General features: G+C 46.3%; 1 protein-coding gene across 3 annotated transcripts in view; it reads right to left on the reverse strand.

Annotated features, from left to right (window-relative positions):
- Positions 1-16,659: 16,659 nt before the first annotated feature.
- The window catches only part of LTBP4 (latent transforming growth factor beta binding protein 4), a 411,741-nt gene continuing 404,337 nt past the window's right edge, over positions 16,660-24,063 (reverse strand). For all 3 annotated transcript variants that reach the window (XM_063937673.1, XM_063937672.1, XM_063937671.1), the window contains 7 exons: positions 23,249-23,311; positions 22,785-22,913; positions 21,792-21,935; positions 21,555-21,707; positions 20,518-21,027; positions 20,243-20,392; positions 16,660-17,073 (listed from right to left, as the gene is read on the reverse strand). In XM_063937673.1, coding sequence (XP_063793743.1) covers positions 16,925-17,073; positions 20,243-20,392; positions 20,518-21,027; positions 21,555-21,707; positions 21,792-21,935; positions 22,785-22,913; positions 23,249-23,311 — 1,298 coding nt within the window. In that variant the 3' untranslated portion in view covers positions 16,660-16,924. The remainder of the gene's footprint in view (positions 17,074-20,242; positions 20,393-20,517; positions 21,028-21,554; positions 21,708-21,791; positions 21,936-22,784; positions 22,914-23,248; positions 23,312-24,063) is intronic.

Consider the following 24,063-nt stretch of genomic DNA (forward strand, 5'->3'; position numbering starts at 1 on the left):
AGGACAGATCTTATATAGGCTGAAGTCCTAACAATCCTTCTTACTTGCCTGCATTACTGAATGTAATTTCATCTTGGATGACTTTGATTTTAGGGACGCTGGGGCACATACCCCGAATCTGGTACAATCTCGGTAAATCTGGGACACATAGCATCCCAACCGTAATCCTGACCCTAACAACTGTAAACCCCCGACCTTAACTCTACCCTAACGCTAAACCTCACAATAACCCCTAACCCTAATATCCCAATAACCCCCTACCCCATAGTACTAAGCCAACTATAATACCCTATCCCTAATTCACAAAACCCTAAACTATCCCTAATACCCAAACCCCTAAACTAACCCTAATACTCTAACCCTTATACCCTAAAGGGCAGACTAAGGGGGTCTATTCATGATGCAGTGAATACAGTGGAGAAACAGACCAGTAGAGAAGTTGCCCATTGCAACCAATCAGCATCTCCCTTACATTTTATAGAATGTACAGTACTTGATAAAGGCTTCCTTCAAAGCTGATTGGTTGCCATGGAAACTTTTCCATTGGTCCTTTTCTTCACTATTTGCACTGCTTCATGAATAGACACCAAAGTGCTCACTAGTCATGCTAACTCCATAACTGTAACAAGCCCTAGATATGGTGTACATTGCTGCACTGCTTTCCATTGAAGATCCAGAATGGAGCTGAGAGCTCTCTAGATCTCAGAGCTCTCTGAGATGCTTTCTAGATCAAATGAAGCTGTCACTATTTCAGTATAGGCAGCAGGGATCTATGCTGTGGCATCTACTTTTGTGGAAGCCTGTGGCATGCAGGCAGAGGGAGAAGGACTCATGTAGGGCCGAAAAACATTCATAGAGCCTATGGTGTTGTAAGTAATAGGACTAGGATATGCTGACACCTCACTCCTTATTTGGAAATCCAGGGATACAGCCGCATGGAAGAGGAGCAGTGAAGGCATGGCAGTTTTGTGCTATATGACAGAAGCATCTTGTCCAGCAGTGAAGGGTGGTACTAAAATGAGAAGTGACTAGCTCTGACTGCTGGTACTAGGTAGCATGGAAATGACTCTTACACTGTTTGGGAAAACGGAAGTTGTGAATTACATGTGTGCTGGATGGAGAGGGACAGAGCACAGTAGGATTAATATGTGCCGGATGTTGGAGCAACAAACGCCAGGATCCTGACCAGATCCTGAAAGAGACACCTATTATTGAGGTCTAAAGAACACTGGAGGAGTCTGTAGTGGAGAGCGATGCAGCTGGGAACAGTGCAGATTCTGGAAAAGTAACTGGGTACTGGGTATGTAACGGTATGCCGACGGCGGGGATCCCGGCGGTCAGCATACCAATGCCGGGATTGCGGCAGGGGGGTGAGCGCAATGAAGCCCCTTGCGGGCTTGCTGCGTTCGCCACGCTGCGAGCTCGTTGGCTCACTGCTTGCCACAGGTTCTATTCCCACGAGTGGGAATAGCCCGTTAGCCGGGATTCCGGTTGTCGGCATTGTCAGTGGTCAGGAGTCCGGCATCGGCAATGTAACCGCATCTCCATGAGAGTTCCCTGTACAGGCGTTCCCTCATTGGCTGTTACTCCTTTGTATGGAACTGGCCCCTCAGACCCCACAATTAGAAATGTGTGAACCGGCCCCTGTATTATTTCACTGGAGTTTCTCAATTTTTTTTCCTCAGGAATTTGTCATTTTTTTAATTGATTAAAAATATTACGCTAAATTCAGGAAAGCCAGAGAGTCCACCATGTATGGGATGGTTCAGTGACAGTCGAGTCAGTTCACATGCGGATGAGATGGTTCGCTCATGGCCAAGCTTAAATTGATGCATTATAATGGTTTCTAATAACAAGTGGCAAATCCTGAATGTGCTCATTAGACATCAAACACAGCAGTGTTCACAGTTCCTATAAACAAATATTAGAATACATTATTCTTAATTAAAAATAGTGTTTGAAATTATTTAGTAATACTAATTCGTAAAGCAAACGGCGAACCTCGGACACAATCATACTGGAACTGCGATTCTTCTGTAAGCATTTTCATGACCAAAAATCAAGTGAAATTCAATAAAAATTCAAGCTGGTTACGTACAGTACACTGTATTAAGAGAGGAAATCCACTTTATCACTTTTCGGTGTTCATTCAGACCCAGCTGCTAATGCGGCCCGCAGTGCCATTTGCAGATGGATGTGACCGCAATGTGACTGAGAGCAGAGGCAGTTCGCGGGGCGCCAAAGCAGCGTTGGGGGTGGGGCGGTGCAGTCGTGCCGATTAAAAAAATAGCGGCTGACCGCCTGACAGTACAGAGCATGTTTAACACAGTGTTTGTGTCCAAGTGGTAATCCATTATTCCAGTGGTTCTCAAACTCGGTCCTCAGGACCCCACACAGTGCATATTTTGCAGGTAACCCAGCAAGTGCACAGGTGTATTAATTACTCACTGACACATTTTAAAAGGTCCGCAAGTGCAGCTAATTATTTCACTTGCGATTCTGTGAGACCTGCAAAACATGTACTGTGTGGGGTCCTGAGGACCGAGTTTGAGAACCTGTGCATTATTCCTTCTAGTACAGGGTTTCCCAAACTCGGTCCTCTAGGTACCCTAACACATACCTCCCAAAATTGGAGCATCTGAATGCAAGACCCGGCGTGCAACCGAAAAGCTGGTGGGGCATTGGGAAAAGGGGTGGAGCCTCATGGCACTCTGACTCGGTCACTGTGGGGGTGTATCAGCACCTCGCTGCCCCCACGCTCTCTCAGCACTGTGAATAGATGCTATGTGTATGGTATCTAGTCACCATTTGCTTATCTGCTGCTCTGCTATGTAGAGCAGCGTCTCTCAACTCCACTGTGGGACACAGGATCCTGCAGGTGGGACAGTCCCAGAAAAGCAGGACAGATGGGGGCTATGCCTGACAGTCCATGTTTTAACCATATTTATGCATATGCACAAATGGTATCATCAAACTGACTGAGGTAATAATTACGTAACGTCACCTGTGCTTAAGGATGGACATCCTTAAAACCAGGACTGGTATGGTGCTTTGAGGACCGTGTTGGGGGGTACTGCTATAACTTATATATATATATATATATATATATATATATACAGGTTGAGTATCCCTTATCCAAAATGCTTGGGACCAGACGAATTTTGGATATCGGAATTTTCTGTATTTTGGAATAATTGCATACCATAATGAGATATCATGGTGATGGGACCTAAGTCTAAGCACAGAATGCTTTTATGTTACATATACACCTTATATACACAGCCTGAAGGTAATTTTAGCCAATATTTTTTATAACTTTGTGCATTAAACAAAGTGTGTCTACATTCACACAATTCATTTATGTTTCATATACACCTTATACACACAGCCTGAAGGTCATTTAATACAATATTTTTAATAACTTTGTGTATTAAACAAAGTTTGTGTACATTGAGTCATCAAAAAACAAAGGTTTCACTATCTCACTCTCGCACAAAAAAGTCCGTATTTCGGAATATTTCGTATTTCGGAATATTTGGATATGGGATACTCAACCTGTATATATATACTGTACATATATAAAATGTTTTTAACTCAGTGGTTCTCAATCTGTGTGCCGTGAGACACTTGCTTGGGTGCCTCGGGTTGGTGGTCCAGGACCAATTCAAATTATTTCTGATGAATGTATTAGGCAGTGTTTGTGGCTGTCAATCATAAAATATGTGGACAAACAGAAGGAAATCATGTCCCTCACCACACAATTGAACCTAAGGATCACATATAAACACAATTTACTTAATTTAATATTTCTTTCTAAATTTCTCCATAAGAAACTTTTGGCCTAGGGACGCCGTGACAAAACTTCTGATACTGTAGGGCGCCGTGAATCAAAAACGTTTGTGAACCACTGTTTTAACTGTTGGTTTATAATAACAGCATAACATGACAGTGCCGTAACTAGGTATTTTAGCGCTGTGTGCAAGAAACAACAGTGGCGCCCCCCCTATGTAAGACAGGGGCAGTGCGCGCCGCAGGCGCTCCCAAAAAAATCTAGGGGCGTGGGTTCACGGGGAAGGGGCGTGGCCACAAAATAATAGCAATTCATACTACGGTGCACAGTAGTCTACATTATTCAAATTGCGCTGCACAGTAGCGCCACTACACCAGGTAGAGCCCCTTTTATACATTACAGCAGACAGTGTCCCCCTTTTTACACATTGCGGCAGCCAGTCCCCCTTTTTACTAGAGATGAGCGGGTTCGGTTTCTCTGAATCCGAACCCGCACGAACTTCATGTTTTTTTTCACGGGTCCGAGCGACTCGGATCTTCCCGCCTTGCTCGGTTAACCCGAGCGCGCCCGAACGTCATCATGACGCTGTCGGATTCTCGCGAGACTCGGATTCTATATAAGGAGCCGCGCGTCGCCGCCATTTTCACACGTGCATTGAGATTGATAGGGAGAGGACGTGGCTGGCGTCCTCTCCATTTAGATTAGGAGAGAGAGAGAGAGATTGACCTGAGGCTGATACTGTAGAAGAGAGTGCAGAGTTTAGTGACTGACCACAGTGACCACCAGCAGTGCAGTTGTTTTATTTAATATATCCGTTCTCTGCCTGAAAAAAACGGTACACACAGTGACTCAGTCACATACCATATCTGTGTGCACTGCTCAGCCCAGTGTGCTGCATGCCTGCATCATCTATGTATATATTATATATCTGACTGTGCTCAGCTCACACAGCTTATAATTGTGGGGGAGACTGGGGAGCACTGCAGTGCCAGTTATAGGTTATAGCAGGAGCCAGGAGTACAAGACAGTCACATACCATATCTGTGTGCACTGCTCAGCCCAGTGTGCTGCATCATCTATGTATATATTATATATCTGACTGTGCTCAGCTCACACAGCTTATAATTGTGGGGGAGACTGGGGAGCACTGCAGTGCCAGTTATAGGTTATAGCAGGTTATAGCAGGAGCCAGGAGTACATATTATATTAAAATTAAACAGTGCACACTTTTGCTGCAGGAGTGCCACTGCCAGTGTGACTGACCAGTGACCTGACCACACTGACCACCAGTATAGTTAGTAGTATACTATATTGTGATTGCCTGAAAAAGTTAAACACTCGTCGTGTGACTTCACTTGTGTGGTGTTTTTTTTTTTATTCTATAAAAAACTCATTCTGCTGACAGACAGTGTCCAGCAGGTCCGTCATTATATAATATATATACCTGTCCGGCTGCAGTAGTGATATATATATATTTTTTATATCATTATTTATCATCCAGTCGCAGCAGACACAGCTACCTCTGTGTCGGCACTCGGCAGTCCATCCATAATTGTATACCACCTACCCGTGGTTTTTTTTTCTTTCTTCTTTATACATACATACTACTACATCTCTTTATCAACCAGTCTATATTAGCAGCAGACACAGTACAGTACGGTAGTTCACGGCTGTGGCTACCTCTGTGTCGGCACTCGGCAGTCCGTCCATAATTGTATACCACCTAACCGTGGTTTTTTTTTCTTTCTTCTTTATACATACATACTACGACATCTCTTTATCAACCAGTCTATATTAGCAGCAGACACAGTACAGTACGGTAGTTCACGGCTGTGGCTACCTCTGTGTCGGCACTCGGCAGTCCGTCCATAATTGTATACCACCTAACCGTGGTTTTTTTTTCTTTCTTCTTCATACATACATACTACGACATCTCTTTATCAACCAGTCTATATTAGCAGCAGACACAGTACAGTACGGTAGTTCACGGCTGTGGCTACCTCTGTGTCGGCACTCGGCAGTCCGTCCATAATTGTATACCACCTAACCGTGGTTTTTTTTTCTTTCTTCTTTATACATACATACTACGACATCTCTTTATCAACCAGTCTATATTAGCAGCAGACACAGTACAGTACGGTAGTTCACGGCTGTGGCTACCTCTGTGTCGGCACTCTGCAGTCCGTCCATAATTGTATACCACCTAACCGTGGTTTTTTTTTCTTTCTTCTTCATACATACATACTACGACATCTCTTTATCAACCAGTCTATATTAGCAGCAGACACAGTACAGTACGGTAGTTCACGGCTGTGGCTACCTCTGTGTCGGCACTCGGCAGTCCGTCCATAATTGTATACCACCTACCCGTGGGTTTTTTTTCTTTCTTCTTCATACATACATACTACTACATCTCTTTATCAACCAGTCTATATTAGCAGCAGACACAGTACAGTACGGTAGTTCACGGCTGTGGCTACCTCTGTGTCGGCACTCGGCAGTCCGTCCATAATTGTATACCACCTACCCGTGGTTTTTTTTTCTTTCTTCTTCATACATACATACTACGACATCTCTTTATCAACCAGTCTATATTAGCAGCAGACACAGTACAGTACGGTAGTTCACGGCTGTGGCTACCTCTGTGTCGGCACTCGGCAGTCCGTCCATAATTGTATACCACCTAACCGTGGTTTTTTTTTCTTTCTTCTTCATACATACATACTACGACATCTCTTTATCAACCAGTCTATATTAGCAGCAGACACAGTACGGTAGTTCACGGCTGTAGCTACCTCTGTGTCGGCACTCGGCAGTCCGTCCATAATTGTATACTAGTATCCATCCATCTCCATTGTTTACCTGAGGTGCCTTTTAGTTGTGCCTATTAAAATATGTAGAACAAAAATGTTGAGGTTCCAAAATTAGGGAAAGATCAAGATCCACTTCCACCTCGTGCTGAAGCTGCTGCCACTAGTCATGGCCGAGACGATGAAATGCCAGCAACGTCGTCTGCCAAGGCCGATGCCCAATGTCATAGTACAGAGCATGTCAAATCCAAAACACCAAATATCAGTAAAAAAAGGACTCCAAAACCTAAAATAAAATTGTCGGAGGAGAAGCGTAAACTTGCCAATATGCCATTTACCACACGGAGTGGCAAGGAACGGCTGAGGCCCTGGCCTATGTTCATGGCTAGTGGTTCAGCTTCACATGAGGATGGAAGCACTCAGCCTCTCGCTAGAAAAATGAAAAGACTCAAGCTGGCAAAAGCAGTAGCACCGCAAAGAACTGTGCGTTCTTCGAAATCCCAAATCCACAAGGAGAGTCCAATTGTGTCGGTTGCGATGCCTGACCTTCCCAACCCTGGACGTGAAGAGCATGCGCCTTCCACCATTTGCATGCCCCCTGCAAGTGCTGGAAGGAGCACCCGCAGTCCAGTTCCTGATAGTCAGATTGAAGATGTCAGTGTTGAAGTACACCAGGATGAGGAGGATATGGGTGTTGCTGGCGCTGGGGAGGAAATTGACCAGGAGGATTCTGATGGTGAGGTGGTTTGTTTAAGTCAGGCACCCGGGGAGACACCTGTTGTCCGTGGGAGGAATATGGCCGTTGACATGCCTGGTGAAAATACCAAAAAAATCAGCTCTTCGGTGTGGAACTATTTCAACAGAAATGCGGACAACAGGTGTCAAGCCGTGTGTTCCCTTTGTCAAGCTGTAATAAGTAGGGGTAAGGACGTTAACCACCTCGGAACATCCTCCCTTATACGTCACCTGCAGCGCATTCATAATAAGTCAGTGACAAGTTCAAAAACTTTGGGTGACAGCGGAAGCAGTCCACTGACCAGTAAATCCCTTCCTCTTGTAACCAAGCTCACGCAAACCACCCCACCAACTCCCTCAGTGTCAATTTCCTCCTTCCCCAGGAATGCCAATAGTCCTGCAGGCAATGTCACTGGCAATTCTGACGAGTCCTCTCCTGCCTGGGATTCCTCCGATGCATCCTTGCGTGTAACGCCTACTGCTGCTGGCGCTGCTGTTGTTGCTGCTGGGAGTCGATGGTCATCCCAGAGGGGAAGTCGTAAGCCCACTTGTACTACTTCCAGTAAGCAATTGACTGTTCAACAGTCCTTTGCGAGGAAGATGAAATATCACAGCAGTCATCCTGCTGCAAAGCGGATAACTGAGGCCTTGACAACTATGTTGGTGTTAGACGTGCGTCCGGTATCCGCCGTTAGTTCACAGGGAACTAGACAATTTATTGAGGCAGTGTGCCCCCGTTACCAAATACCATCTAGGTTCCACTTCTCTAGGCAGGCGATACCGAGAATGTACACGGACCTCAGAAAAAGACTCACCAGTGTCCTAAAAAATGCAGTTGTACCCAATGTCCACTTAACCACGGACATGTGGACAAGTGGAGCAGGGCAGGGTCAGGACTATATGACTGTGACAGCCCACTGGGTAGATGTATGGACTCCCGCCGCAAGAACAGCAGCGGCGGCACCAGTAGCAGCATCTCGCAAACGCCAACTCTTTCCTAGGCAGGCTACGCTTTGTATCACCGGTTTCCAGAATACGCACACAGCTGAAAACCTCTTACGGCAACTGAGGAAGATCATCGCGGAATGGCTTACCCCAATTGGACTCTCCTGTGGATTTGTGGCATCGGACAACGCCAGCAATATTGTGTGTGCATTAAATATGGGCAAATTCCAGCACGTCCCATGTTTTGCACATACCTTGAATTTGGTGGTGCAGAATTATTTAAAAAACGACAGGGGCGTGCAAGAGATGCTGTCGGTGGCCAGAAAAATTGCGGGACACTTTCGGCGTACAGGCACCACGTACAGAAGACTGGAGCACCACCAAAAACTACTGAACCTGCCCTGCCATCATCTGAAGCAAGAAGTGGTAACGAGGTGGAATTCAACCCTCTATATGCTTCAGAGGTTGGAGGAGCAGCAAAAGGCCATTCAAGCCTATACAATTGAGCACGATATAGGAGGTGGAATGCACCTGTCTCAAGCGCAGTGGAGAATGATTTCAACGTTGTGCAAGGTTCTGATGCCCTTTGAACTTGCCACACGTGAAGTCAGTTCAGACACTGCCAGCCTGAGTCAGGTCATTCCCCTCATCAGGCTTTTGCAGAAGAAGCTGGAGACATTGAAGGAGGAGCTAACACGGAGCGATTCCGCTAGGCATGTGGGACTTGTGGATGGAGCCCTTAATTCGCTTAACAAGGATTCACGGGTGGTCAATCTGTTGAAATCAGAGCACTACATTTTGGCCACCGTGCTCGATCCTAGATTTAAAGCCTACCTTGGATCTCTCTTTCCGGCAGACACAAGTCTGCTGGGGTTGAAAGACCTGCTGGTGAGAAAATTGTCAAGTCAAGCGGAACGCGACCTGTCAACATCTCCTCCTTCACATTCTCCCGCAACTGGGGGTGCGAGGAAAAGGCTCAGAATTCCGAGCCCACCCGCTGGCGGTGATGCAGGGCAGTCTGGAGCGACTGCTGATGCTGACATCTGGTCCGGACTGAAGGACCTGACAACGATTACGGACATGTCGTCTACTGTCACTGCATATGATTCTCTCACCATTGAAAGAATGGTGGAGGATTATATGAGTGACCGCATCCAAGTAGGCACGTCACACAGTCCATACTTATACTGGCAGGAAAAAGAGGCAATTTGGAGGCCATTGCACAAACTGGCTTTATTCTACCTAAGTTGCCCTCCCACAAGTGTGTACTCCGAAAGAGTGTTTAGTGCCGCCGCTCACCTTGTCAGCAATCGGCGTACGAGGTTACATCCAGAAAATGTGGAGAAGATGATGTTCATTAAAATGAATTATAATCAATTCCTCCGCGGAGACATTGACCAGCAGCAATTGCCTCCACAAAGTACACAGGGAGCTGAGATGGTGGATTCCAGTGGGGACGAATTGATAATCTGTGAGGAGGGGGATGTACACGGTGATATATCGGAGGGTGATGATGAGGTGGACATCTTGCCTCTGTAGAGCCAGTTTGTGCAAGGAGAGATTAATTGCTTCTTTTTTGGGGGGGGTCCAAACCAACCCGTCATATCAGTCACAGTCGTGTGGCAGACCCTGTCACTGAAATGATGGGTTGGTTAAAGTGTGCATGTCCTGTTTTGTTTATACAACATAAGGGTGGGTGGGAGGGCCCAAGGACAATTCCATCTTGCACCTCTTTTTTCTTTTATTTTTCTTTGCGTCATGTGCTGTTTGGGGAGGGTTTTTTGGAAGGGACATCCTGCGTGACACTGCAGTGCCACTCCTAAATGGGCCCGGTGTTTGTGTCGGCCACTAGGGTCGCTAATCTTACTCACACAGTCAGCTACCTCATTGCGCCTCTTTTTTTCTTTGCGTCATGTGCTGATTGGGGAGGGTTTTTTGGAAGGGACATCCTGCGTGACACTGCAGTGCCACTCCTAAATGGGCCCGGTGTTTGTGTCGGCCACTAGGGTCGCTAATCTTACTCACACAGTCAGCTACCTCATTGCGCCTCTTTTTTTCTTTGCGTCATGTGCTGATTGGGGAGGGTTTTTTGGAAGGGACATCCTGCGTGACACTGCAGTGCCACTCCTAAATGGGCCCGGTGTTTGTGTCGGCCACTAGGGTCGCTAATCTTACTCACACAGTCAGCTACCTCATTGCGCCTCTTTTTTTCTTTGCGTCATGTGCTGATTGGGGAGGGTTTTTTGGAAGGGACATCCTGCGTGACACTGCAGTGCCACTCCTAAATGGGCCCGGTGTTTGTGTCGGCCACTAGGGTCGCTAATCTTACTCACACAGTCAGCTACCTCATTGCGCCTCTTTTTTTCTTTGCGTCATGTGCTGATTGGGGAGGGTTTTTTGGAAGGGACATCCTGCGTGACACTGCAGTGCCACTCCTAAATGGGCCCGGTGTTTGTGTCGGCCACTAGGGTCGCTAATCTTACTCACACAGTCAGCTACCTCATTGCGCCTCTTTTTTTCTTTGCGTCATGTGCTGATTGGGGAGGGTTTTTTGGAAGGGACATCCTGCGTGACACTGCAGTGCCACTCCTAAATGGGCCCGGTGTTTGTGTCGGCCACTAGGGTCGCTAATCTTACTCACACAGTCAGCTACCTCATTGCGCCTCTTTTTTTCTTTGCGTCATGTGCTGATTGGGGAGGGTTTTTTGGAAGGGACATCCTGCGTGACACTGCAGTGCCACTCCTAAATGGGCCCGGTGTTTGTGTCGGCCACTAGGGTCGCTTATCTTACTCACACAGTCAGCTACCTCATTGCGCCTCTTTTTTTCTTTGCGTCATGTGCTGATTGGGGAGGGTTTTTTGGAAGGGACATCCTGCGTGACACTGCAGTGCCACTCCTAGATGGGCCAGGTGTTTGTGTCGGCCACTAGTGTCGCTTAGCTTAGTCATCCAGCGACCTTGGTGCAAATTTTAGGACTAAAAATAATATTGTGAGGTGTGAGGTATTCAGAATAGACTGAAAATGAGTGGAAATTATGGTTTTTGAGGTTAATAATAATATGGGATCAAAATGACCCCCAAATTCTATGATTTAAGCTGTTTTTTAGTGTTTTTAAAAAAAAAACACCCGAATCCAAAACACACCCGAATCCGACAAAAAAAATTCGGTGAGGTTTTGCCAAAACGCGGTCGAACCCAAAACACGGCCGCGGAACCGAACCCAAAACCAAAACACAAAACCCGAAAAATTTCAGGCGCTCATCTCTACTTTTTACACATTGCGGCAGCCAGTCTCCCTTTTTACACATTGCGGCAGCCAGGACCCCTTCTTACACATTGCGGCAGCCAGGTCCCCTTTTTACACATTGTGGCAGATAGACCCTTTTTACACATTGCGGCAGCCAGTCCCCCTTTTTACACATTGCGGCAGATAGACCCTTTTTACACATTGCGGCAGCCAGTCCCCCTTTTTACACATTACAGCAGCCAGTCTCCCTTTTAACACATTGCGGCAGCCGGTCCTCCTTTTTACACATTGCGGCAGACAGCGTCCCCTTTTTACAATTACAGCAGACAGCGTCCCCGTTTTTACACATTACGGCAGACGGTGTCCCCCTTTATACACATTGCGGCAGCCAGTCCCCCTTTTTACACATTACGGCAGCCAGTCCCCCTTTTTACACATTGCGGCAGATAGACCCTTTTTACACATTGCGGCAGCCAGTCCCATTTTTTACACATTGCGGCAGCCAGGCCCCCTTTTTACACATTGCGGCAGCCAGGCCCCCTTTTTACACATTGCGGCAGCCAGGCCCCCTTTTTACACATTGCGGCAGCCAGGCCCCCTTTTTACACATTGCGACAGCCAGTCCCATTTTACACATTGCGGCAGCCAGTCCCATTTTTTACACATTGCGGCAGCCAGTCCCATTTTACACATTGCGGCAGCCAGTCCCATTTTTTACACATTGCGGCAGGCGGTGTCCGAGAGAGAGAGAGAGAGAGAGGGGGATATACTTACCTTCTCCCCGCTGACAGGCTCCTCGTGCAGCTCCCTCGGTGCAGGCAGTGAGGTGAGAAGAAGGAGGAGGGAGGGGGAGCAGGGAGCCGCAGCAGCGCTATGTTTTTGGTAGTAAGCACCGCTGCAGCATCCCCCTCTCCTTCCGTATTGGCTGCCCGGCAGCCAATACGGAAGGAGAGGGGGATGCTGCAGCGGCGCTTACTACCAATAACATAGCGCTGCTGCGGCTCTCTGCTCCCCCTCCCTCCTCCTTCTCCGCTGCCCAGCGCTGATGTCTTCTATCTTCACCGCGCGGCGCACGGCGTAGAGACTTAGAGGCGGCATGTAATGAGTCAATTTGACTCATTACATGCCGCTGGCCGTGCGCCCTCAGGGCAACTGCGCTGTGTGCCAAGCCCACTTGGCACACACGTAGTTACGGCCCTGTAACATGTATTGCAACTTTTTTTTTGTCTGGCCTGGGTACAAGAGTCTCCACTAGATGGCGCCTATGTACAAATTTCCAGAGCTTTCTACAATTTCTTATGGTCTGAGGCTAATTGTTACCAACACTCAGTACTGTACATATAATTTTACCATGTTTGGAGAGACAATGCTTCCTTTGGACTCAAGTCCTAAATTTACTTCCAAACAATATGTTAGCAGTAATGCCAGCAGTATTAGTTATATGCCAGTAGCAGTTACACAGTTATACGCAAGCAGCCATGTTCCAGCACTAGTTGCCGAGTAATATGCATAGTCATACTTGCCTACTTTTGAAAAAGCATTTCAGGGAGATTGTGAAAGTAACACCTGTCAGCGCTGACGTGTACTGACAGGTGTGTCATGAAAATGACTTACATTCAAATTTAAATGAGACCCAAAGTTAGTAAGATCTACTTGTTGAAGAAAAGAGTAAGACACATATATTTTGCAGGATTTGTTAATGTATTGTGTTTTACAAGAGGTTCCATATATTGTAAAGGGAGAGATGTGTGCCGAACCGCCCAGCACACATCTCTCCCCGCGCTCAGCACAGCGCGATGTGTGCTCAGCGTGCGGGGGGAGACGGGGGAGCCGCTCATATCACCCAGCAGGTGAAATGAGCGGCCTGCACGCAGGCCTATCTAGCACCAGCAATAGCGATGCGCGGGGCTGCGCATCGCTATCGCTGTGGGGGTACACACGGAGAGATCGCTGCTTAAAATCTAAGCAATCTAGTCAGATTGCTTAGATTTTAAGCAGCGATCGCTCCGTGAGTACCCCCCTTAAGTGACCATGAGAAACATTTAAAATGCATGTAGCCATAGGGATCATAGGGAAATAGCGCTGATGAGCCCATTTGTATGTATATCTCTGATTTATTTCTTGACGTCAGAAGTTTCAACCAAATAATGAATCCAATTTAATGATTCTGCTTTTAACTACATAAATCTTCAGCTGGTGTAAGGCTGAAACCTCTGGACTCCAGAAATATAGTTTCAGCAACAGAGGTTTCAGTCCTGTAATAACTGTTGATTGTTGTCTCAGTGATTCTGCAGGCTGCCAGTTACATCTGCACCATATAAGGTGGGAGCTGTATGTTTTTCCCTTGTAATGAAACGTGGAAACATCTAGCAGTTGTGTTGTCAGTATAGCAGACTCCCATATAGACACCATGAGGCATATGTAATAGGGTCAAACTTTGCAGGCGGTGCGGGATGTTGGACGATCTCGGCCGTTTATTTAAAGGGGCAATCATTTACAATAAAAAAAAAACATACCTTGTAAATGATTGCCGCTTTAAAAACATCTGAGATCGGCCGGCATCCCACATCTCTGGCAAACTCTAACCCTCTTACATAGGGCTTACGGTCATTGGGGGTAATTCTGAGTTGATCGCAGCAGGATTTTTGTTAGCAATTGGGCAAAACCATGTGCACTGCAGGGGAGGCAGATATAACATGTGCAGAGAGAGTTAGATTTGGGTGGGGTGTGTTCAATCTGCAATCTAAATTGCAGTGTAAAAATAAAGCAGCCAGTATTTACCCTGCACAGAAATAAAATAACCCACCCAAATCTAACTCTTTCTGCACATGTTATATCTGCCTCCCCTGCAGTGCACATGGTTTTGCCCAATTGCCATCAAAAATCCTGCCGCGATCAACTTGGAATTACCCCCATTATTAGGTCAACAAGACGCAGGTCGACAGTCATTAGGTCGAGCACTATTGGTCGACATGGTCATAAGGTCAACATGTACTAGGTTGACATGGAAAAAGGTCAACATGAGTTTTTCACTTTTTTTTCCATTTTTTTAAACTTTTTATACTTTACAATCCACGTGGAGTATGAATGGGAATGGTAAACTGTGCCCAGCGCAGCGAGGCACTTTGCCCAAAGCATGGCGAGTGCAGCGAGGGACATGGTGCACAAATTGGGGTTCCCCATCACTTTACAAAGAAAAGAACACAAAAAAAGGAAAAAAAACGTATGTCGACCTTTTTCCATGTCGACCTAGTACATGCCGTCCTAATGACCATGTCAACCTAATGCATGTTGACCAATAGTGTTCGAAGTAATGACTGTCGACCTAAATCTTGTCGACCTAATGACCCATACCCTTACATAGAGCTGATTGGATGGCTACCACTAAGAATCATTCACTTTCACATTTCTACAGTGTACTTACTGTGGGGTGGAATGGGGGAAAGATTTCATGGATCACTAAGGGGGAAATGTACTATGCCTGTGAGAGTGATAAAGTGCAGAGAGAGATAAAGTACCAGCTGATTGATTGGTACCTTATCTCTCTCCACTATAATAGGCCCTACACACTGGCCGACATCAGTCAAAGATATGAACGATCTCGTTCATAAATGAACCAGATACCATTAATATCTTTGAGTGTGGCGGCACCAGCGATGAACAAAGCGCGGCCCCACGCCCGTTCATCGCTGGTCCCCTGTCGGCTGTGCATGCAGGCCAATATAGACGATCTTGTCCATATTTGCCTGCACTTCAGTGCAGCCGGGTGACGGGGGGAGTGAAGAAACTTCACTCCCCCCGTCACTGCCCCTCCGCCGCCGGGTCGCCTGTCGGCCGTATCCGCCGTCGGGCAGCTCGACGGCGGATCGGCCAATGTGTAGGGCCCATAAGTTGGATGAATCATTACCAATAAAAACTTCTAAGGCGTTCTCTCTCCATCACCCGTTGATATGTACACATTAAAACTCAGACATAAAAAAAGAGATTCTTGTTATATACATATATATTTTATTTTGTTTGAATTTTCCTTAAACAATGCCTATAAAAAGTGTATAAGTCACAATTGTGCGTGTGTGTAGAAAATTAATTGTGTGTTCCTTTTCTTAAAAAATAACATAGAAATTCTGTAACCTGCATTGGGAGACAGAGACATACAGACATATGTGATGACCCAGCATATAGAGGGTTCGCTCTCTCCAGGGGTCTCAATTTTGTGGTGTGTATTAGCAGCTATTACTGGAGACACATACTGATCCCTTGGACAAGGGGCCCCTGAGGCTGCATAATGGTTGAGAAGATAGTAAACGATGATAGATGATGGATTTGGGGGGGGGGCTGTATAGTAATGTGCCTCTTTCCTTACTGCATATATATTTCCGCTATGGCACAGACAGGTGTAAGAGAACTTTGCTGTGTTAGGAAAATCCCATAAGTTTTGTATAATGGTGATGTCACAAGGAAATTTAAGGATCTGCACAGGCCAGCACTTTGCACCATGGCCCTCATTCCAAGTTGATCACTCGCTAGCTGTTTTTAGCAGCTGTGCAAACGCATTGTCGCCGCCCACGGGGGAGTGTATTTTCGCTTTGCAAGTGAGCGAACGCCTGTGCAGCCGAGCTCTGCAAAAACATTTTGTGCAGTTTCACAGTAGGTCTGCACTTACTCAGCCCTTGCGATCACTTCAGTCTTTTTGGTGCCGGAATTTAAGTCACACACCCGCCCTCCAAACGCCCAGACACACCTGTGTTTTCCCTACCACTCCCAGAAAACAGTCAGTTGACACCCATAAACGCCCTCTTTCTGTCAATCTTCTTGCGATCGGCTGTGCGTATGGATTCTTCGTTAAATCCACAGCGCAGCAACGATCTGCATTCTACCTGTACGCGTGCTTAGCGAAAATTGGCAGCGTGCGATCAACTCGGAATGACCCCCCATGTTCCACAAAGTTGTGGTTGGGACAGAGAATTCTGTCTCACCAGCACAAGCAGATCCTATTCATTGAACCCATTGTTAAAGTTTGCAAACCTAGCTTTCATTTTCTGGATTCCCCCAAAAAGGATTTGGCCCTAGAAACAGAAGCAAAAGTCATGGTCTTCGGTCCCGATGTCCGTTAGGCAAAAATCAAACACCAGTTGGTGACATGTGGGAATTCAGTGTCCCATATGCTCCAAGTAAAATAAAAAAAAAGTATAGGTAAAAGTTTTTAGCATATAAAACTCTCAGGGGTTGCCCACAACTGACTGCACTAAAGAGATCATTAAACATTCGACAATATATACAGAAAAATAAATATCTCCATCCCGTCTTTCGCGCAAGCCCCTGGACCTCACAATGATGTGGACATAGGCTAGCCACCACAGGATGTCTTTGGTTCTCCTAAGAATGGACTGTGGGGAATCAGTCCTGGGAGGGTACACAGTAGTTGTGTTGTCGGGACAGGACATATCCACGGGGACAGACACACTCGTAGGATCCATCAGTGTTACGGCACTGCCCGTTCAGGCACAGAAGAGAGAGATCCTCCGCTTCATCACATTCATTTATATCTGACAAAACAAATATTCATATGTGAAGACAGATTCAGAACTTACTAAATGGTTTTAACCTTTGATCTCTTCGAGAGCAGAGACTTTATGTGTCACAAACTCTGCCTGTCGGGTTGTTTCTTAAATTCATGTGAAATGGAGGGGAGATTATAAGAAAAACTAGGTAAGATGATAGACTCTGGGGTAGATTTACTAATGTTCAAAAAAAGAAAAAAAGTGGAGCATACTTGCCTAGTCTCCTGGAAGTTATGGAAGACTCACGATTTTTTGGGTATTCCCCAGCACCCCTGCAAAAGTAGGCGGATCTCCCGACTTCTGCCTGCTTCATAGTGAAGAGGGCAGAAGGGGGTGATAATCACCAGAATCGCGTCGCCTTGTTGAGGGAGTGGGGCTCAATGATGTGACAGCCCGGCCCCGCTCCCCCAAAGTGACCAGCTGTGTCTCCTCTCTGGGCTTCTCCCAGGGAGGAGACTCCAAAAGGTGGCAAGTATGAAGTGGAGGTTATGCCCATAGTAAGTAACAATGAATTTCTAGCTAGCCAGAGCCGTTTCTTGTGGCGGGCGAGGCGGAGGAAACGCTCTGGCTACTAGGGTGGAGTTTCGCGCCATGATGTCATGACACAAACGTGTCATCACACAAAACTCCGCCCCTGAGCGGAGTACTAATGATGGGGAGGAGGGGGAGCACCAGGACTCAGGACAGACTGAGCAACGGGCGGGCCGGGGAGGAGGAGGGAGATGCTAGCGGGCATGCGGTCGGCTGGGCGCTGTAAACACCCCTTACTGTACAAAGAGCACTACACAGCCCTGGCAACTGGCATTACACAACCCAGGCAACAATCATGACACCCGTCCCAGAGCATGAAACCCCTGGCAACCAGCATGACACCTAGCGCGTGAAACCCTGAGCAGGTAATTTAAAAGTAATTAGAAGCTTTACTGTAGGGCATAATGTATCTGTGGAATTGCGGTGTGTGGCATAATATGGTGCGGGGGGCATTACTGTGTGGGGCTTAATATGGTGGAATGTATTTTTTTCCTGTGGTGGCCGTGATCTGTTGGTACAGGGTCAAAAACTGGGATGTAAGGTAGTCTTTTCAGGCAAGAACACTGCCATTTTAGCGTGGCCACACCCCCTTGCTGAAAGCGCGCGTGCAAATTTGTCCTTTAATGTTTATGTCTGGGGGGCGCATTTTTTTAATGGGGGGGGGGGGGGCGCATTTTTTTAATGTCAATGGTCAATGGCGGGGGGGGGGATGTGCATCTTTAAATCTCGCACTGGAGCCTAATTGGGTAGAAGCAGCCCAGCCTGTAGCTATCAATAGATAAAGTGATAGCTAGAATCTCATTATTTGCTAGGGCTAATACCCCACTTGTCTGCTTTGGAAGCTTTAGTAAACCTACCACAGGGTGTTTACAAGGAGGTGATTAGTAAGGTAACTTTATGTAGGAGAATGACAGACTGGTAATTGCCTGACAAGCTACAGCTGTAATTGCTGGATTACTTTATCATCCTGTAGCTTTTACTGAATGCATTGCTCTTCTTTGTAGATTTTTTTTGTGTGGCTTTCAGCCATGAATTCATCGCAGCAGGCAAAGATGTTTATTTTCTGTGCGCTGTGTGACATGCTGGGTACACCCCAAGCGATTGGTAAGGTTTATGCACAAATGATCTTGTGCATACTGTACACACTTACCAATCGTCCGATAGCAGAATGGGCAGCCATACACACAGGCAAATGTACTGATATATCTGCATGGTATATCGGCATCAGTGATGGATCTTACCTATGGGCCCCCTCTGTAAAATCTGCCACTGCAGGGAGTGAGCCAGTAGCAGTCTGTGACTGTGCTGGCTACACAGTGACTGGCAGTGATGACTTCTAAGTCCTACCTGCCAGTCAAGCCCAGTACAGCCAGTCCCATTGGGAGGTGTCTCCTCCTTCGGGGACTACCAGACCGGGCTGCGATCCCCTCGGAGTTATCGGCGTATGCGCTAACACCGACTTCTATGGACAGCAGCCAATACAGGCCATAGATGCCGAGGGTTTGCACATGCGGAGTCAAGCAACCGCTTGACTGTGCGTGTGCAGTTCCGGGACCTGGCTGGCAGCTGCATTGACTGTGCTGCAGGGCTGACCTGATAAGACTGTGACTGACATCATTCACAGTCATATCGTATGTACACACGGATAGATGCACTATGTGATACGTCATTCGTTGGCTGTACAAGCAATATTGCATACTGTGTACCTAGCCATACAGATGTATGCAACTTTGTTTCATGTACCACGGACCCGAAAAATAATTAACTTTGCTCATACAAATAAGGACTTGGCTGAAATGCATAGATAAGGAGTAAAGGCAATGTTGTAATAACAGTTGCACAGGGAGCATGTATTTGGCAGTATGTGGAAAGCCTTGGTAATGCAGAGTTGGTATAAGCAGATACACATCTGTGGGAGGGAGCACAGTGCTCAGTCCCACTCTGGATAGAGACTGCACGTATGAACCCTGTTATGCTCTCTGTATTATTAGGTATCTGGTCTCAGAAAATAACATTTGGTGGTCTTTGGAATACAAGTCTTAGGAGTCTATTTACTAAGCATTGGATGGAGATAAAGTTGCTGGAGATAAAGTACCAACCAATCGACTCCTAACTGTGATTTATCAAACACAGCCTGTGGCATGGCAGTTAGGAGCTGATTGGTTGGTACTTTACCTCCAGCAACTTTATCTCCATCCAAGACTTAGTAAATAGACCCCTTAGTTATAACAGCAAGGTTCTTTGGGGCAGATGTAGTAACCTGGAGAAGGCATAAGGAAGTGATAAACCAGTAATAAGTGCAAGGTGATAAACGCACCAGCCAACCAGCTCCAATATGTAAATTAACAGTTAGGAGCTGATTGTCTGGTGCGTATATTACCTTGCACTTATCACTGATTTATCACTTCCTTATACCGTCTCCAGGATTATTACATCTGCCCCTTTTTCTATCACTTATCCCTAATAGCTGTATTCCACATAGGGTACTAGAGTCATGTCAGAGCAGTCACATTGTAACAGGTGTTTTCTAATTGCCCATATGAGTGGTTATTAAGCACATAGAATTATTTTGCTACGTCAATCAAAGCACCTTTCAGAAACCCCTGATTTTATGGGCACTTACCCATACATGCCATTCGTGTCATATCCAGCCTGTACCCGTCATAACAGTCACAGGTGTAGCCCTCAGGCACCCTGATACACCGGCCATTTTCACAGCCATTGAGGATCCCACATTCCTCCGCTTGCAACCCTTCAAATTGTTCATAGCGGTCTAGGAGACAAAAAGTTAGTAATGGAAAATATCCACTTATATCATTTCCCTAATAAAACCACATTATTTCCACAGCCCCTCTTTGCATTCTTGTACAGTTTTAATGACCCAGGAGTTTTTTTTACCATCATGTGCTTCCCTCAGGCCTCCCCTCCAATCTGGGAGACTGTCTGAATCACGCCCTACAGAACTCCATGGCGGGGTCCTACGCCGATCTTCTAATCCTACCCCTGCAGAGCTAGGGCTTCTAGATCTGGAACGCGGTGGAGATGGTCGCAGAAGTGGGTCATATCCAAGTTCTCTCTGGAATGGAGGTCTTAGCTCATCTACATCTGTGTCTGTATAGGAAACATCAGAATCAAAGTCTGGGGACTCAAAAGGCGGGAGACTGTACACCGAGTCCCGTGGGTCATAGGGTGAGGGTGGACGTGATCCAAATCCCACTCCGGGAGGTGCTGGGTAGGCTTCATATCCAGGCCTCACTATTCTAGGAGGAGGGTTGGGGAAGGAATCAGCTCCATAAGGGACACCATATCCTGGACCATATTCTGATCCATATTCATAAGGATCAAGAGGAGGAGCTGGATTTCCGTATCCTGGAGATCTAAGAACATTGCACAGGGCTTCAAAGTCATCTGAAAGGTACAAACAGAAGATTATTAAGTCTTATTTCACTACATTCACTATAGGTTCTGTACGTGATCAGTGTCGGGATTCCGGCGTTGGTATTTCGACAGTCGGGATCCCGACCGGATCCCTGTTCTTCGTATAGTTTAGCAGCATTCATTGGGTCTAATTCAGCTTCAGTAGCAGTTTTGTTAAAATAGCAAAACTGCTACTGCTTGTGATCCCATACCTCGAGCCACCCAGCATAGTTCAATTGTAATTGCATCGCAGACAGTGGTAGCCCCCTGCATACATGCGTATGCAGGCGCAGCGCCACCATGTGTCCTATCGCAGGAAATGGAGGTGTCATCAGGTCGCCCCAAAAATGGGCATGACACGACTGCGTTTCCTGCTGCCCCCCCCCCCCCCCCGCAATGTGAAAGCCTGCGCACTGCGGACTTCGCACATGTGCAACGGATGAAAAGCGTTCGTCTGTGATTTTAGCAGTTTTATAACAATTAGGACCATTGTCTCGTACTTATTTTTTCATCCTTACCTGAATCTCTTGCTGGACAAAGTGCGCAGCTCATCCCCCAGGCTTCCCCATACAGACAGCAGCATTCTGTGTAGGTTGTCTGTCTGTCCATTAGAAGGCGCTTGCACACCAAATCTGCCCCAACAGCTTGCCAGCACACAGCTACGTTATTATCTGAGGTAAAACAAAATTAGGGACACAGGTTTCATATAAGCGCCATACCAGTATACAAATACTACATTCTTCTAGTTCCCTTACCTATGGTCTGGCTCGTGTTGGTGACACACCTCCTCTGGGATGTATCAAGCACTAATGGGGGGTTGCATGTGCAGAAATAGGATCCCACAGTGTTCACACAGTTCCCCCCCACACAGGTCTCCTCCTCTTGGCATTCATCGTTATCTGTGCGGCAAAAATACTCTCTTAGTATTGCTTAGTATTGCTTTTCTCTGGAACAGAGTTACCAAAAGTAGCAGATAGTCTTCTGAATATTATCGTATATTTAGAATAGAAACACAGTTACACAGAGTGCTGCAGACATGCACCGCCCGCTATAATGGTATATTTGCATGCACACTTTTACCTGCCACTGGCAGACATACACTGCCTGTTATAATGGTACATACACTGCCTGCTATAATGGCATATTTACATGCACAATTACACCTGGCACTGCCAGACATACACCACCCGCTATAACTTTCTATTTACAAGCACAATTACACCTGGCACTGGCAGACATAACCACCCACTATAACTATATTATTATTATTTGTTTATTACCAGTTATTTATATAGTGCACACATATTCCGCAGTGCTTTACAGAGAATATTTGCTCATTCACCTCAGTCCCTGCCCCAGTGGAGCTTACAATCTATATTCCCTATCACATGTACACACAGACACATTCACGCTAGGGTTCATTTTTGTTGGGAGCCAATTAACCTACCAGTATATTTTTAGATTGTGGGAGGAAACCGGAGTACCCGGAGGAAACCCACACAAGTACGGGGAGAATATACAAACTCCACACAGTTAGGGCCATGGTGGGAATGGAACCCATGACCTCAGTGCTGTGAGGCAGTAATGCTAACCATTACACCATCCATACTGCCCCTATATTTACGAGCACAATTACACCTGGCACTGCCAGACATACGTCACCCGCTATAATGGTAGATAGATTCGCTGTATGTGTACACTTACTTCCATTGCAATATTACTTGTGTATGTCATTAGTACAACCTTACCCACACACTCCAAGCGATGGCCATCATAGACGTAGCCGTTGGGGCAGTAGCAGGCAAACAGCGGCGCCTTGTTGAGACACACTCCTCCTTTGCACAGTTCTGGCCCAAAGAGTTTGCATTCATCAACATCTTAAACAGAGATAACGTGGAGTTAGTTCTGAGCAGACAAATAAAATACAACACTTTTTACAATGTCTTATGTGAGCCAGTCCAGCTAGAAGTGAACAGTCTTTTACAAAGAAGAGTTCCTCTATCGAATGGGTGATAATATGATAAATGCTATGGGATTAGTTCGAAGATCACTTGTAAGGAAAAGAGATTCATACATGAACAGATTAAAGTGTAAGCTCTTCAGCACAGGTCGTGACTTTTTGCCTTCGACAGACTACCCAGGTCAAGAATCTGAATGGGCCTGTTGACATAATGCAGAGTATTGTGCAGAAACAAAGCAGTCTACCACCTACCTTTATAGCCCTGCCCGGATACCACATAGCCCAGTCCCTCAGGACACAAGCTCCGGTACTCAGCTGAGAGAAAATAAAACAATTTTATTTATTTATTTATTAGCAGTTTCTTATATAGCGCAGCATATTCCGTTGCGCTTTACAATTAGAACAACAATTATAGAACAAAACTGGGCAAAGACAGACAGACAGACAGACAGACAGACAGAGGTAGGAAGGCCCTGCTCGCAAGCTTACAATCTATAGGGAAATAGGCATTGATACACAAGGATAGATGCTACCTGTCACATAATGGTTCCCCAGGTTGCTAGGTTCTTATATGATATGATCACCCAGCAATGTTGGAAGACAAAATGTGAGTTTATGTGGACTGTACAGAGGGGATGTAACTTGATAGGGAAGCTGTGAAGGTTATGTGTGTGGGTCTGAAATTTGGTAGGCTTGTCTGAAGAGATGAGTTTTCAGAGAACGTTTAAAGGTTTGGAGACTAGAGGAGAGTCTTATTGTGCGTGGGAGTGCATTCCACAGAGTGGGTGAAGCCCGGGTAAAGTCCTGTAATTTTGAGTGGGAACAGGTAATACATGTGGATGAGAGACGCAGATCTTGTGCAGAGCGGAGAGGTCTGGTAGGGAGATATTTTGAGATGAGTGAGGAGATGTATGATGGTGCAGTTTGGTTAATAGCCTTGTATGTAAGTAAAAGTATTTTATATTTGACACGGTAGAATACCGGTAACCAATGGAGGGACTGACAGAGCGGATCAGCAGATGAAGAACGTCTGGCGAGGAAGATTAGCCTCGCAGCTGCATTTAAAA

The sequence above is a fragment of the Pseudophryne corroboree genome, chromosome 8, assembly GCF_028390025.1.
Source record: "Pseudophryne corroboree isolate aPseCor3 chromosome 8, aPseCor3.hap2, whole genome shotgun sequence".
Taxonomy (NCBI): Eukaryota; Metazoa; Chordata; class Amphibia; order Anura; family Myobatrachidae; genus Pseudophryne; species Pseudophryne corroboree.